This window comes from Felis catus, chromosome A2 (assembly GCF_018350175.1).
Source record: "Felis catus isolate Fca126 chromosome A2, F.catus_Fca126_mat1.0, whole genome shotgun sequence".
NCBI classification, from domain to species: Eukaryota; Metazoa; Chordata; class Mammalia; order Carnivora; family Felidae; genus Felis; species Felis catus.
This window is the reverse complement of record NC_058369.1, coordinates 162,458,929-162,472,058: the sequence shown is the minus strand read 5'-3', so window position 1 is coordinate 162,472,058 and position 13,130 is coordinate 162,458,929. Positions and strand designations below refer to the sequence as shown.

Sequence of the window (13,130 nt, the reverse complement as noted above, 5' to 3'; positions counted from 1 at the left end):
GATCAGGGCCGGCGCCTTGGCAACAACAGGACTGTCACAGCTAAGCAGACTAAGCTCAGGAAAGACACGCGGCTGGCCAAGGCCCCCAGGTGATGGGGATCACCGCGCAGGCTCTCAGCAGGTCTCACTCTCAGCAGGTCTCACTCTCAGCAGTTCTGGACTCACTCTCAGCTGAGCAAACAGTCGAGGCTGCTTGAAGGGGCCCCAATATCCGTTACTCAAATCCAAATAGCAGTCATCATCCAGAGTGCAGGGGAGGGGGGAACTAAACTATTCACTGCTGTGGTTTTGAGCTCTGCTTGCTATAGCCTTGACAAACCATAGCACACAGCTCCTCGAGACACGAGGGGCGCAGAGATAGAGCCCTTCGCCCTGCTCCCGGCGGAGCCCCAAATGACCACAGCTCACGCCAGCTGATGTCGAGAGAACATTTATTCCACTTGGTCAGCTCCGGCAGGTATCGGTGACCGACAGAAATATCCAGCCTGGACGACCATTGACACGCAATCCCGCGTAGCCATGGGGGCGTCCCTCCTGTCCCACTGGCCCAAGTAGGGGAGGACCTGAGGTCTCCTACAGTCATTAGTGCCCCAGGGGAGCCAGCTCACAGCTCAGTGAAACGAACCCACAACCCACGTGTGAACTCACCCGCCACCTCCCACCACCAGCCACCCTCCAGCCTCCAGCACTTGACCCATCAGCCAGTAGACAAGTATTTCCTGAGTGTTATGAGCCCAGCCCTGTGCTGGACCCTGTTGGGGTTCAAGAGGAAATGGCACGTCCCTTGCCCTCAGGGAGCGCACAGTCTAGCTGGAGACTCAACACACACACACACACACACACACACACACACATACGCACGTGCGCACGCATGGAAAGCCAGAGTGCAAGGCGGCATGTGCCCCCGAGGGTGAGACGGAGTTAACACAGGGACCGTTCAGAGAAAGAGGATGGAGGTCCTGGTGGAGAAGTGGGTTTGGGGAGGACGGGGGAGGGGCGCATTTCACAGCAATACCAGGGAAGGCAGAGGCCGCAACAGCGCATGAGGGCTGCGTGGTTAGACTGGAGGGAGGTGAGCTGACGATCGGCAGGGAGGCTCCCTCCCTGAGGCTCCCTCCAGGCAGGCCAAGGATCAGAGCAAATGGAAGCTTCTGGAGTGCAGAACGCCTCCTGTTTCTCTGATCTCCCCCAGCACGGTTTGTTATTCCAGGACAAGGTGTGCGGCAGATTTGCAGCAGGCTGCAAGGGAGACGGGACAGGCAAGATCCCAGGGCAGGAGCTGGGGAGGGGGGCCTCCAGACAACCCTGACCAAAGCCCAGCTGGGCCCTAGGACCTCCCACCAGAACGCTCCACAGCGCCCCCCACAACTCCCATTGCTGGGATTTGATCTAAATCCATGGCTCCAGGCCTCTCCCCACCCCCAAGGGTTTCACTAAGTAGAACTGCATCTGGAGGTCATTGAAACCCCAGCCCAGCCCTAATCGGCCACACCTCTTCAGATGAGTGGTTCGTTCTGGGGAGGCCAGTGAGCTCCAGGCCAACCCGCTCAGGGTGGAAACAGAAGTCCTCTCCCTGCTGGTGGTCCAGCCTCTGCCCCTCCACATCCGTGCACGGACCTCGGGAAAGCTCCTTGGCCCCAGAGCTGGCGGGCACCAGGAGCCAAGCTCCGTCTGCCCCCTCAGCCTTCCCCACATCAGGCCTGGCTAAACACCTGGTGTGGCAGAGGCTTGGCTGCTGGGAAGCAGGATCCCTCCCCCCGGGTGGACCCAAGGTCACGCACACCCTACACCATGGAACTCCCTGCTTTCCCCGCCACTTTCATGGTGAGATCAGACAGAGCCCGGGCCAGGGATCCTGGGCATGGTGAAACCCAGCAGCCAGAGCAAGCACCCCAAATCAGAGAAGAGCGAACCCAGCCCAGAGAGCCTCCAGCAACGTCTGTGGAAGGGAAGAGAGGTTCCAGGAGCCTGAGGCCCCGTGAGGCCTGGGAGGAGAGCGACTAAAAGGGTCCCCTCCTCAGAATTCTTTATTCCTGAGTGAGGGAAGGAAGTTCAGCAGGGGGAGGGAGAAATGCTACTTGTGGGGTGGCCCTGACCCAGGGATCTATCGTAGGTAAGGAAAGAGTGGCAGGTTCTGTCCTGGGGCTGAGATTCTCAGCCAGGAGTCCAGGAGCTCTGGCATTGTTTGCAGATTCTCGTGTCTCCGTGAGTACGCGTTTTCCTGGGGAGAAGGTTCATATCGTTTGCTAGATTTCCCAAGGGTTTCACACCCCCAAAGTCTTAAGAACCATTGCTCTGAAAGGAAAGTGGAGCCTTGCAAGTATGGTTCACACCTGGGGGAAAGGCTTCGCCTCTAGAGCCAGGCCTCCTGCTGACTTTGCTGTGTTCTCTTGGGCCAGTTACTTGCTGTCTCTGATGGGCCAGGCAGGCGCAGAGAAGCTGGCTCTCCACACAGGCACTGTTCCTGCTGCCACATGAGAGTGGAAGTCTGTGGCCAGGCAGCCAGGACGAGCTCTTCTCTGGCCATGACTCCCAACTGGTTCGGGGAGTTTTTCCACCGGGGCACAGAACCGGCCTCCAATTCCAGGCTGCGTCAGTCCCCTCTGCAGGGCACCTCCCGAGGTAGGTCTTCTTAGGGGGACATGTCCTCATGCCGGTGGGCAGGGCCCCAGAGGGCCCCATTCCTAGACTCTGTGCCCAGATGTGCCTCACACACTTCCCAGAGGTCCTGCCCACTCCACATCTGTTCATGGAGACAAAGAGATGAGGGTCAGGTCTGGGGCTCTGACACGGCCCTGCCCAGCCACCCCTCAGTCACCTCTCTGGGGCTAGGCGGGAGGAGTCCGTGGGGCCACCCTGCACTTGTCCAAGGCTTTCAGCCAGTCCTTTTAGCCCCCTACGGAGCACTCCAGGATTATCAATCCCATGAACCCCTGAGACAACTTGGGGTTGGGGCATGTGGGCTCCAGATGTCCCAGGTCCCAGATTAATCTCTTCATCTCTGCCACTAAATACTAGTCCACACTGCAGCAGCCACCTGGTGGCAGGCCAAGGGCCACTGATGTCCAAGGAGCCACAAACTCTAAGGAAGGGCAGAGGGCAGGGACAGGTCTCCAGCACCTAGCAAGGTGGTGGCACAGGCTGGGCACAGAGCAAGGGCTCTGTGAGTGCAGGTCCCCTCTGACGCCCCCAGCTCCCTTCCTCCCAACCTGCTACTGTGGATGCCAAGACCCCCTCGGGCACCCAGGGGCGCCCCTGCCCAGGATCCTACCACGTGGGATCTTGTCACATCCCCACAACCTCCACACTCCATTTTCCCGCTAGTAAGAGCTTCTCTTGTGGGCAGTGAAATAGAGATGAAGGGTCTTGGGAGCCAGGCTTGCACTGTGACACCACAGTACTAAGTACTAAGTGAGTACTAAGTGAGATTTGGGGCAAGCTTGGGTGAGCCTGTTTGTTCACCTGCCAAATGGCTGAAGAAGCCTGTGCTTCAGAGCACCAACTTGGAATCAGGAGCCTGGGAGACAGTCCTGGCTCTCCCCCTTGGTCAAGCCTCTTAGCTAGGGGCCTCATTTTCTCTTGCCCAGATGACCCCACAATGCTGGAGGCTCCTGCTCACCCCACTTTGACCTGTCCTCACAGTGCTTGCATTACCCCTTGAACTGTATGTCTGAGATCACCACGCTCTACTCATTAAACATCTTGGTGTCCTCTCTTTATGACCACAAAGTCCTTTGTGGGGCACATATGGGCCTCCTCTATCTGACCCCCACCTCGGAAACCCCACACACCTTTGCTCTCCTTAGAGAACCTGTATTCATCCCCGGGACCCAGTTCAAGCCATCAAACGCTTTGGGTGACACCAATCACCTCCCCCACCTCCCAGAATACGTTATAGTTTGTCCACTAGGATAGCCTGCATCACCTGTGTGTGTACCAAGTGTCACCCCTCAGATGACAAGGCTTTGTGTCAGTGCCTCCTCCCAAGAGCACAGCACTGTGCGTGGCACACTGGGGTGCTCAATAAATGTTTCCAGACCAGTGCTGTCACCCTCTTTTATCTAGTAATATTGACTACAATCCTCACAATATCCCAGGGAGAAGTCCCTCTTAAACACAACTTAAACAGATGAACAAACTGAGTCATAAAGTGCAATGATTTCTCAAGTACACCAGATAGTAAGTGTTGGAGTCAGGAGACCTTGGGTGTGGAGGGGGTAGGGGGTGGGTGGGTCTGGGGACTGTGGAGAGAGGCCCTCTCCAGGTGACTTTCAACTCTGACATTCTGGGAAAGAAGATCTAGTAAGAAGCTTGTCATACACCCAGAGCCCAGTTCACCCCACCTTCCCTGCCTGCCCCTGACCCCAACCCCTGCCCAGGCCTGAGAGGGGATCGGGCCAAACCTTAGGTCTCACCTACTCTAGGCCGGGTGAGCCAGAGGAGGAAAACCAATGCAGGGGCCCAAAGCAGCTGTGGACGACCAGCCGTAGGGTGGAGAAGACTCGGAAAGAGGCGGCCCAAGCGGAGCAGCGGCCCACTCCTTCAAGACCCCAAGCCAGCCCTCCCCGTCTCTCAGGATCAAATCCAGAACGGGGGCCGCAGCCCAGCGCCATCTCCTGGAGTCACGGACGCGGCTCTGGGGCAGGAAACCGGCGGCGGCAGGCCTGGCGCGCATCATAGCACGCGGCCTAAATGGGCCGCCTGGCCCTCGGGCCCGTGGCCGTGGCTGCGCTGGTGGGTCTTGAGCGAGCCCTCGCGCGCGAAGCTCTTGCCGCATCGGGCACAGAAGTAGGGCCGACGCTCCCCGAACACGCCGGGGCGGCGCGGGTGCGGTGCGGGCATGCGCGCGTGGGTGCGCTGGTGGTTGAGCAGGAAGCGCGGCTCGCGGAAGCAGCGGCCGCACTGCGCGCACTGGTGCGGCTTCTCGCCGCTGTGGATGCGCTGGTGCGTGAGCAGGTTCTGCTTGAGGCTGAAGCAGCGGCCACACTCCGGGCAGGGGAAGGGCCGTTCGCCGGTGTGCGTGCGCTGGTGCACCTCCAGGTTGTGCTTGACGCTGAAGGCCTTGCCGCACTCGGGACACACGAAGGCGGCCGCGCGGCCCACCCCAGCGTGTGCCTTCTGGTGGCGCACCAGGCTGGGCTGCTGCGAGAAGGTCTGGCCGCACAGTGGGCAGCGGTGAGGCTGCTCCTCCGCGGGGTGGTGGATGACCAGGCCTCGCTCGTCCCCCAGACCCTCCTCCCCGTCCCCCGCAGGGGACCCGCCCCCCGAGGACGCCAGCTCTGTCATGGGCACTTCCAGCCGCAGTCACCAGTCCCTGGGGAGGCAGAAGCAGAGAGAGGAGTCAGGGGTGGGGGGATCCAAGGATCAGCCGGCCCCCACCCTCAGGGTCACTGGACCTTGAACTGGCTTCCCACAACTTCAGCATCCACCCCTCTACAGTCCTGTTCAAGCCAGCGTTCCCCTGCTGGAAAGCCCTTCTTTCTCCTCTACCCTTTCATCACACCCTGCCCCTCCTTAAAGCCTTTCTCAAGTTCACCTCCTGCTAGAACCTTTCCCTGGCCCCTCCAGCCCCTCCTGAGCCCTACGGCCCAACCTTATGACCCTCAGTCATCACAAAGCCCTGGCCCGGTGATGCCTTAAGGACAGAGCCGCCTCCTTCTTTTATCCCCAACAGGAAGCACCCAACCTGCCACACAAAGTACTGAATAAATCCCAACGGCTGATATCTGGGGGCTTCTAGTCTTACAACTTAGCACCTGCATGTGTCTTATCTCTCCAACCAGCATCTCAAGGAGGGAGGGGATAGGTAGGTGCATCCCCAATCTGGAGGGAGGGATGGGGTCACCGGTGGCTCACAGATATTTTTGAAAAGCATAAAAGAAGAAACAAAACAAAAACCCTGTACACTTGAAAGTAATCTCAATTAAACATTAAAGGCAGCAGCTCTTTGTTTATCAAAATGTGGCATGCCTGCAAAAGGTTTGCAAATCACTGAAAGGGAGGGTGACCTTCCCTGGGGGGCAGGGGGGGGCGGTGCTGGTCTCAGCTTGATTCCTCTTGGCATCCCCAAGACAGGGAAGCTGACCCCGAGGCTCAGCAAACACCCCCAAGTTCGGCTCCATTCCATTCATGCAGGTTCTAAGGATTCTCTTCCCCATAGCACCGTGGTCTCTTAAATTGTTTCCCACTGTCCTCACAGCAACCCCAAGGAAGGAACAGGGCTTATTGAGCCCTACTTTATAGACGGGGTAACGGAGGCACAGTGAGGTCACCTTACTTGCCCAAGGTCGCACAAGGTGAGCTCGGACTAGGCCCTAAGTTTCCTGACTCACTGTCAAAAGCTCTTCTCAATGTGCCAGCTGCTCACCAGCTAAACTCCCCTCAAAATACACACGCATGTACAAGACCACCACCACCACTATCCTGACCACTGCAGAGTTCTAGATCACCCAAAGGGCCACTGCTCCTGTACAACCCTGTCTGCAACCACTCCTCCCACGCCCTGCCCCCCAAATAAAAGCCTAGGGCTCCAGTTCCTGCAGAGCACTGAGGCCTGCCCCAGAGCAGGCTGAGCCGGCACTCCCCTGCGGTCCTCCACCCCCATCAGGGACCTAGACCTCCATGCAGGCCTTCTCTACACTTCCAGATCTCACTGTTCACTACAACCTCAGTCGATCTATCTGCAGAGTGGGATCTCAGAGATCCCCCTTCTTTCTCCCCCTACCCTCAGGCCAGGGTGGAACACACACCCACCCTGGAGAAGGGGACCAGTACTACTTGCATTGGACCCCACCCACGAGGCTCTCAGCCCGCCAGCTGCACTGACATTTGCAAAGACAGACCATCACGGTCCCCTCGGCCAATCTCAGCCTGGCCTTGTCCCTGGACAGCCTCCTCGCTCTCCCCGGCATGTATCTCCGACCAAGGACCCCACTACGGAGAGGGTCTAAAGCCACGGCCCCCTCTTCTCCCCCAAGTTCCTCCATCCCCTCCCGCACTCACAGCCCAGGCTGCGCCCCTGCTCCTCCGGTCTCCAGCAGTGGCTCTCTCCTCTAGAGTCTGCGCTGCCCAGCGCAAATACGGTAACTCTCCCGCAGCGACTCCCGCGCCCCTTCTCCCTCGCCCCCATAAAGACGGCCAGCCTCCCGCACCGCCCTCCTTATCAAACTGCTGCATTAATCAAAAGAGCTGACCCCACCCACCCGACCTCCGCACCCACAACCGGGCTGACTCCCGGGGCCAGAGCGACCCAGGAGAAATATGGGAAACTCTGCGTCGCAGCCTCGCCCCCACGAAAAGACGTAGGCCTCCCACCCTGCTGCCGCAACCCACCCCACGTCGCTGCAAGGCCCGGCCTCCTCGGGCCACGGATGCGACCCACCCCCACCCCCAGCTCCCGCGGCGCCCCCCAGGAGAACCACGCGACCCTGGATAAATACGCAATTAAGTCGCGGCGCTCCCCGCTCCCGGAAAGGCTCTGCGCGGCTCCCGGCAAATACGGTAGCGCGCCCGCAGTGACCCGCCCCCAAGGGTCCGGCACTGGCCTCGATAAATACGGTAATCTCCCGCCGCGGCCCCAGCCCCGGCGGCCCGGGACTCACGTGGCGCCGCCTCCCGAGCCCTCCGTCTCCGCCGCAGCGCCGCAGTCGCCAGCGTCGCCGCAGCCGCACAGCAGCCCCGTGAGGCTGGGAGGTCTAACTCGCCAACGACCTGGCTGGCGGAAAAAGGAGGGCTGCAAGCGCTGCGCCCGCGCCTGCAGGAGAGGGAAGCCGACGGGAGCCGCTTCGGGAGCCGGAAGCCCCGCCGGGCGGGTCACCCCAACTTCCCCGGCCCCCCCCCGCCCCCGGCCTCGGCCATTCCCATCGCCGGATCCCCCCGAGGCCCCAGTCCAGCAGCAAGAGCCTCATCCCCATCTCCGTCATCCTAAAACAGCGCTACCCAGGCCGGGCCCACGATCTGCCCCCAGGAAGCCAGAAGGGTCTGGGGCGCTGGCGGTTTAAGCCTTTCCTTGCAAGAGAGAGCAGGGGGTGAAGGCAGGAGCCCCTGCTGCGCAGCCTCTCTGCGCGGGGTGTCTGGGAGACAGCCATCGAAGGGGCGGAATCAGAGCTGCCCCAGCTGACGGGGTTGCGAAAGCCTCCCCCTACTCTGTGGCCCGGTTTATGCCACCAGGACGGCTGGCAGCAAGGAAGAAGTGATACCCCTACTGTCCCCACCTCCTCAGAATTGGTCTCATTCCGATCTGACCAAAGATATCCCATAAAAGGTATCCCGGAGAGGCCTGGACTTCAGCTCAGGTCATGCTCTCAAGGTTCTGAGTTGGAGCCCCACACTGGGCTCTCTGCTGTCGGCGCAGAGCCCCGCCTAGGCTCCTCTGCTCCCCTCTCTCTGCCCCTCCCCTGCTTGCATGCTCTCAAAAATGAATAAACATTAAAAAAAAAAAAAAAAAAAAGATAGGGGAGCCTGGGTGGCTCAGTCGGTTGAGCTTCCGGCTTCGACTCAGGTCACGATCTCCCGGTTTTTGAGTTCGAGCCCCGCGTCGGGCTCTGTGCTGACAGCTCAGAGCCTGGAGCCTGTTTCAGATTCTGTGTCTCCCTCTCTCTCTGCTCCTCCCCTGCTTGTTCTCTCTCTCTCTCTCTCTCTCTCTCTCTCTCTCTCTCTCTCTCTCTCTCAAAAATAAATACACATTAAAAAGAAATTAAAAAAAAAAGATATCCCGTAAAAGAGCCACCTATCACACCCCTTTAGACAGGCCTGGGCTGAATTCCAGCTTTCAACTGTCCTTCAATAATAATACCCCTTACCTATACATTACTGTTCTTTTTACAAAGCCTTTTCCCATTTATTATCTCGTGGGAGCCTTCCAATAACCATGTGCCGTGTATGTTACACAAGTATCATTATCCTATTTTATAGATGGGAAAATAAAATAAAATTGAAATACAGAGAGCTTCCCTGGAGACCCAACGCTCTAAGCGGCCGAGCCCAGATGGGAAGACAGGGCCACCACCCAGCTCACTGTCCCCTGCACCACCCTGGTACCAAACCCCAAACAGAAACAGGGTGTGATGATCGTGATTGGAAATAATCTTGTCCAGAGTGAGAAAGTGCCTCAGAATTCACATCTCATAGATCAAGAAACTGAGGCCGGAAGGGAAAGCGATTTTAAGTTAAAAGTGCTAAGAGGAACATCAAGTAGCCTTTTTCTCTGTAACCCCCGGTAGCTGCCAGCTGGGGCCCGGGCAGAGCTCCTTACAACAGATGGTGGATGTGACAGCTGGGGTGGCGCCATCCCTGAGGAGGGGCTGTGGGAGACACAGGCCTCCCAGCCCCGTGAGGTCGCCCCTGCCACTCCACCCTCAAAACCTGGGAATCGTAGAATTCCGGGGGGGGGGGGGGAGGGTAGCTGGAAATAAACTCAATCCCTTATTCTCAACACCAGACCTGAAGATCAGGCCTGCCTGCTTTCACATCCCGCTCTGTGGACCAGTGAGTGCATCCCAGCAGGTCCATCCTGCCACCCTCAGCCTCTCGAGGACCCACCCCGACCCCACCCCCTCCGTGCTGCTTTTGTAGCAACTCACTGAAGTATGCGGGACTTCATGAGTTAGACATCCCAAGGACGTTGGTATTTAAAATAGAAGCAACAGGGAGGGAATTCTGGGAAGCCAAAAGAAATGAATCCACCAGGATAGATGTGCCCATGGCATTGACAAAAGGACCCCTTAACCACTGATAACTGACACCCACGCTCTACCCAGGGGCTGGCGCTTTGCTGGGGGGGGGGGGGGGGGGAGAACAGCCACACCCCCCCAGCTCTCCGGCTCCCTTTGCAAAAGTTGTCGCCTGCCAGGGCAACCAGCTTTCATCTCTTCTGCAGGCTACAGGACAAATGGGGACACTTGGTAAATGACCAGGTTTCTCAAAAGCAGCAACAACACTATACCTGAGGATGTCACCCATATTTTTAGCAGCACGTTCTAAGTAAGCTGTGCCAAAACGGAAAGGACAGGAAAGGCACACGGTGGGGGGATGGGCGTAGGAGGGAGACGATGCCACCTAACACCCACCTTGTCAGTGCCAAGGGCCAGGGGATCCCGGAGGCCTCCACTCTCTGCTCTGCCAACGTGTGATTTCTGCTGAGTCACCTCATTTCTCTGGTTTCATACACATGCAACCTCCCCCCCCCCCAACAGACACCCCTCCCTCACCATTCTCATGTGCCGCGGCGAACACAAGAGAAAGGAGATGTGGAGACATTTTGCAGAGGAAGCCATGCCTCTTTACACAGGCAGGGCTAGTGGCCGGCACGGCAATCACCGCGGCTCCACCAGGCTCTTGTGACAGCCGGACACTGGACCCTAACAAAAGCCTAGGCTGCTCGCAGCCAAAGTGTCCCCGAGAACCGCAGGCTTGTGGCCCCCCGCTGTGAGTAGAGCCCTGCCCGGGGCCCTCCCCCTCGCCCGGGGCTTACTAGGTGGACAATCACCCCCGCTTGCTCCTGCAGTACCCGCGGGGCCTTCCTCCAGCTCTCCTGCTCTGGGCTCGGTCCCCAGGGCTTTCCTGCTCAGCTGGGCAACCACTTCCCCCCCCTCACTAGCTCCTCCCATCTCCCCCAAATTGGACAGCGGTCACTAACATCCCCTTCCAAAGCACCTTGTGCTGACTTCCAGTTGGGATTTAGCACACCTTTGTGTTCCCACCAGGCTGTGAGCCTCAAAGGGCAGGGACCATGTTTTTGGCATCTCTGCATCCCAAGCGCCCAGCATATAATAGCTCCTCAGTCAATCTCTGTTGAATGAATGAATCTGGGTCTGCAAGCTCCATCTGGGAGCGTGGAGACAAGAGATGCCCCCCCCCCCAGCTAGCCAGTGTGCTGATGTCTTGTAAGGAATTGGGGGGGGGGGGCGGGGTTGCAGGGAAGGCTACGGCCCCAGCATTGGGGGCTGGGAGACCCCGCCGACCCCCGTTCGGAGATGTGGGGCTGTGGGTGCGCGGTGTCACCTGCACCCAAAGTTTCTCTTTCCTTGACACTAAAACCCAAGATGTGACCTATGATCAACTCAGCCAAGCCCTTAAACTTGCAGCTGGCCTGCTTAACACAGGTGGCGACTCCCTCCTTACGGGATGGCGCTCTGGGGAAAAGCCCATTCTTCTCTTTCCACAATAAACGTCCACTTGTACAAATGCTGTGCAGGTAGCCACACATGGAGTTTATCAACGTGACGACTGGAGCTGCTATTTATTGAGTGCTTGCTGTGTGCCAGGCACTATACTATATGCTCTCCCACAGGCTATTTGCACGGGGTCCCATAGCATACGTGGGAAAGGCAGAAGTCCGCCCCCGAACTCTCTGACTCTGTCCCCTCCTCCCAACAACAAAGGAAAGCTCTTTCTAGATTTACGCGATGGCAGGGAGAGAGACACAACATTTCTACCCCTTCTCGGGAGGAGCATTACTCCTAGGACTGTACTGTCCAACAGCCACGTGTGGCCATTTAAATCTATTAAAATAAAACGACATTTTAAATGCTGCTTCTCAGCCTCACAAGCCACATTTTAAGTAGCCAGTAGCCACAGGTGGCTGGTGGCTAGGGGATCGGACAGCACAGCTATGGCATGTTTTCATCATCACAGGAAGTTCTACCAGATAGCGCACCCCTCCTTCCAGATCTGAGTAACCTAGGAGACACCACTCTCTTTTGAACCCAAAAGACAAGCTCTAGGATACCATTCGTTTCTCTCTCTTCTCTGCCACGATCCAGTAAGAACACTGCCATGTGAGAACACAGTTTCCAGCCGCAACACTCCTCCTCTTGCCAAAAGGTCATTTTTTTGTTTGTTTTGCCAGACGACTTGATAAAAGGAAAACGTCTCAGAAGCATCCCCCACACCCACCAGGAGCTGTCTACCAAGTCCCTGCTGGTCCCGCGGCCTCCCTGTGGGTGCACCTGCTAAGAGGGTTTCCAGCCTATTCTCCCTGGGGCACCTCCCTGGGGCTGGGCAGCAGGAAGCCAAACCCTCCTGAGGAGGCTGCCCCCCTGCCGGCTGACTCCTGACTGGGAGCTTATGTTGCTTGCCAAAGAACCACCATTTTCCAAGCTCCGGGGTCATTTTTCTTAGCTCCCAGCCTGCTTCTAACACGAGGATGATGCGGGCACTTCCGGAAACCCCAGCTCCACCAAGCTCATCTGGCCCGTTGGAAGCTTGACTGCGGGGTCCCTGCCGCAGACCTGCACTTACCTGGATGTGGACAGGAGTCTTTTAAGATCCTGACTGGCTGGTGGTTGTTTTCTGTTCCCCCGTGGAACTCTTTTCTCTCCGCATGCTCTAGAGTATTCGGGAGTGTAAGCCACTAGGATAGACCTGACCTCCTTCCTTGTCTGATTTTATGACATGACGTTTCCTGAGTATTCCCTGGCCTAGTTTTATTCTTCCAAAATGAGCGGGGAATGAATATGGAAATTGACGATCCAGGCCACCCTGGGAGAAGCCTGGGGTCGGGACAGTGGAAGGGGCTTGGCTAACAGGAGGCCTGGCACCTGCCCTTAGTTCGTAACTTGAAACGCGACCTGGCGGACAAGTCCCTCTGCAACATCCCGCTTTCCCGGATCACTGCCCTGCCACGGTCACCGACCCACAGCGAGGCTAAGTGACACAATGAACAAGGAAGCTTTAGTAAGGGGGCTGGGGGCTGCTCTTCAAGAGCTGGCCGTACAGATTGTTCTGAGCTACGTGTGTACCAGTGATTTTCCACGAAGGTTCATGAACTCAAGGAGAGGGGCCTTGACTGCTATTGGCTGAATTGCGTCCGCCTCCAAACTCACATATCGAAGCCCTGACCCGCCCCCCAGGTGGTGGCATTCAGAGACGGGTCCTTTGGGAGGCAGTTGGGTTTCAGTGAGGTTGTGAGACTGGGGTCTTCCTGATGAGATTAGCGTCCTTGTGAGAAAAGGAAGAGACGCACCCCTGTCCCCACCGTGTGAGGACACAGAGAGAAGGTGGTTGTCTACAAGCCAGGAAGCGGGCCCTCACCAGGAACTAAATCTTCCAGCCCCTTGATCTTGGACTCCCAGCCTCCAGACCGTGAGCAAATACACGTTCGTTGTTTCAGCCCCCGGCCCGTGGCACTC

At 57.8% G+C, this 13,130-nt stretch overlaps 1 protein-coding gene across 5 annotated transcripts; it reads right to left on the bottom strand.

Moving 5' to 3' along the window:
• Window positions 1–414: 414 nt before the first annotated feature.
• LOC111559559 (zinc finger and SCAN domain-containing protein 2-like) lies at window positions 415–8,335 on the bottom strand. Of its 5 annotated transcripts, none has more exons than XR_002740656.2 (3): window positions 8,214–8,335; window positions 4,416–5,314; window positions 415–2,743 (listed from the first exon to the last, which is right to left on the bottom strand). XR_002740656.2 is itself a non-coding variant. In XM_023250722.2 (2 exons), the coding sequence occupies exon 2, from the start codon at window positions 5,284–5,286 to the stop codon at window positions 4,675–4,677; it is 612 nt and encodes a 203-aa protein (XP_023106490.1). In that variant the 5' UTR covers window positions 5,287–5,314; window positions 7,003–7,279; the 3' UTR covers window positions 4,043–4,674. The 5 variants fall into 5 exon arrangements, 1 of the variants encoding a protein (XP_023106490.1); XR_002740655.2 differs by lacking the exon at window positions 8,214–8,335 and adding an exon at window positions 7,602–8,189; XR_002740657.2 differs by lacking the exon at window positions 8,214–8,335 and adding an exon at window positions 7,440–7,595.
• Window positions 8,336–13,130: the final 4,795 nt, after the last annotated feature.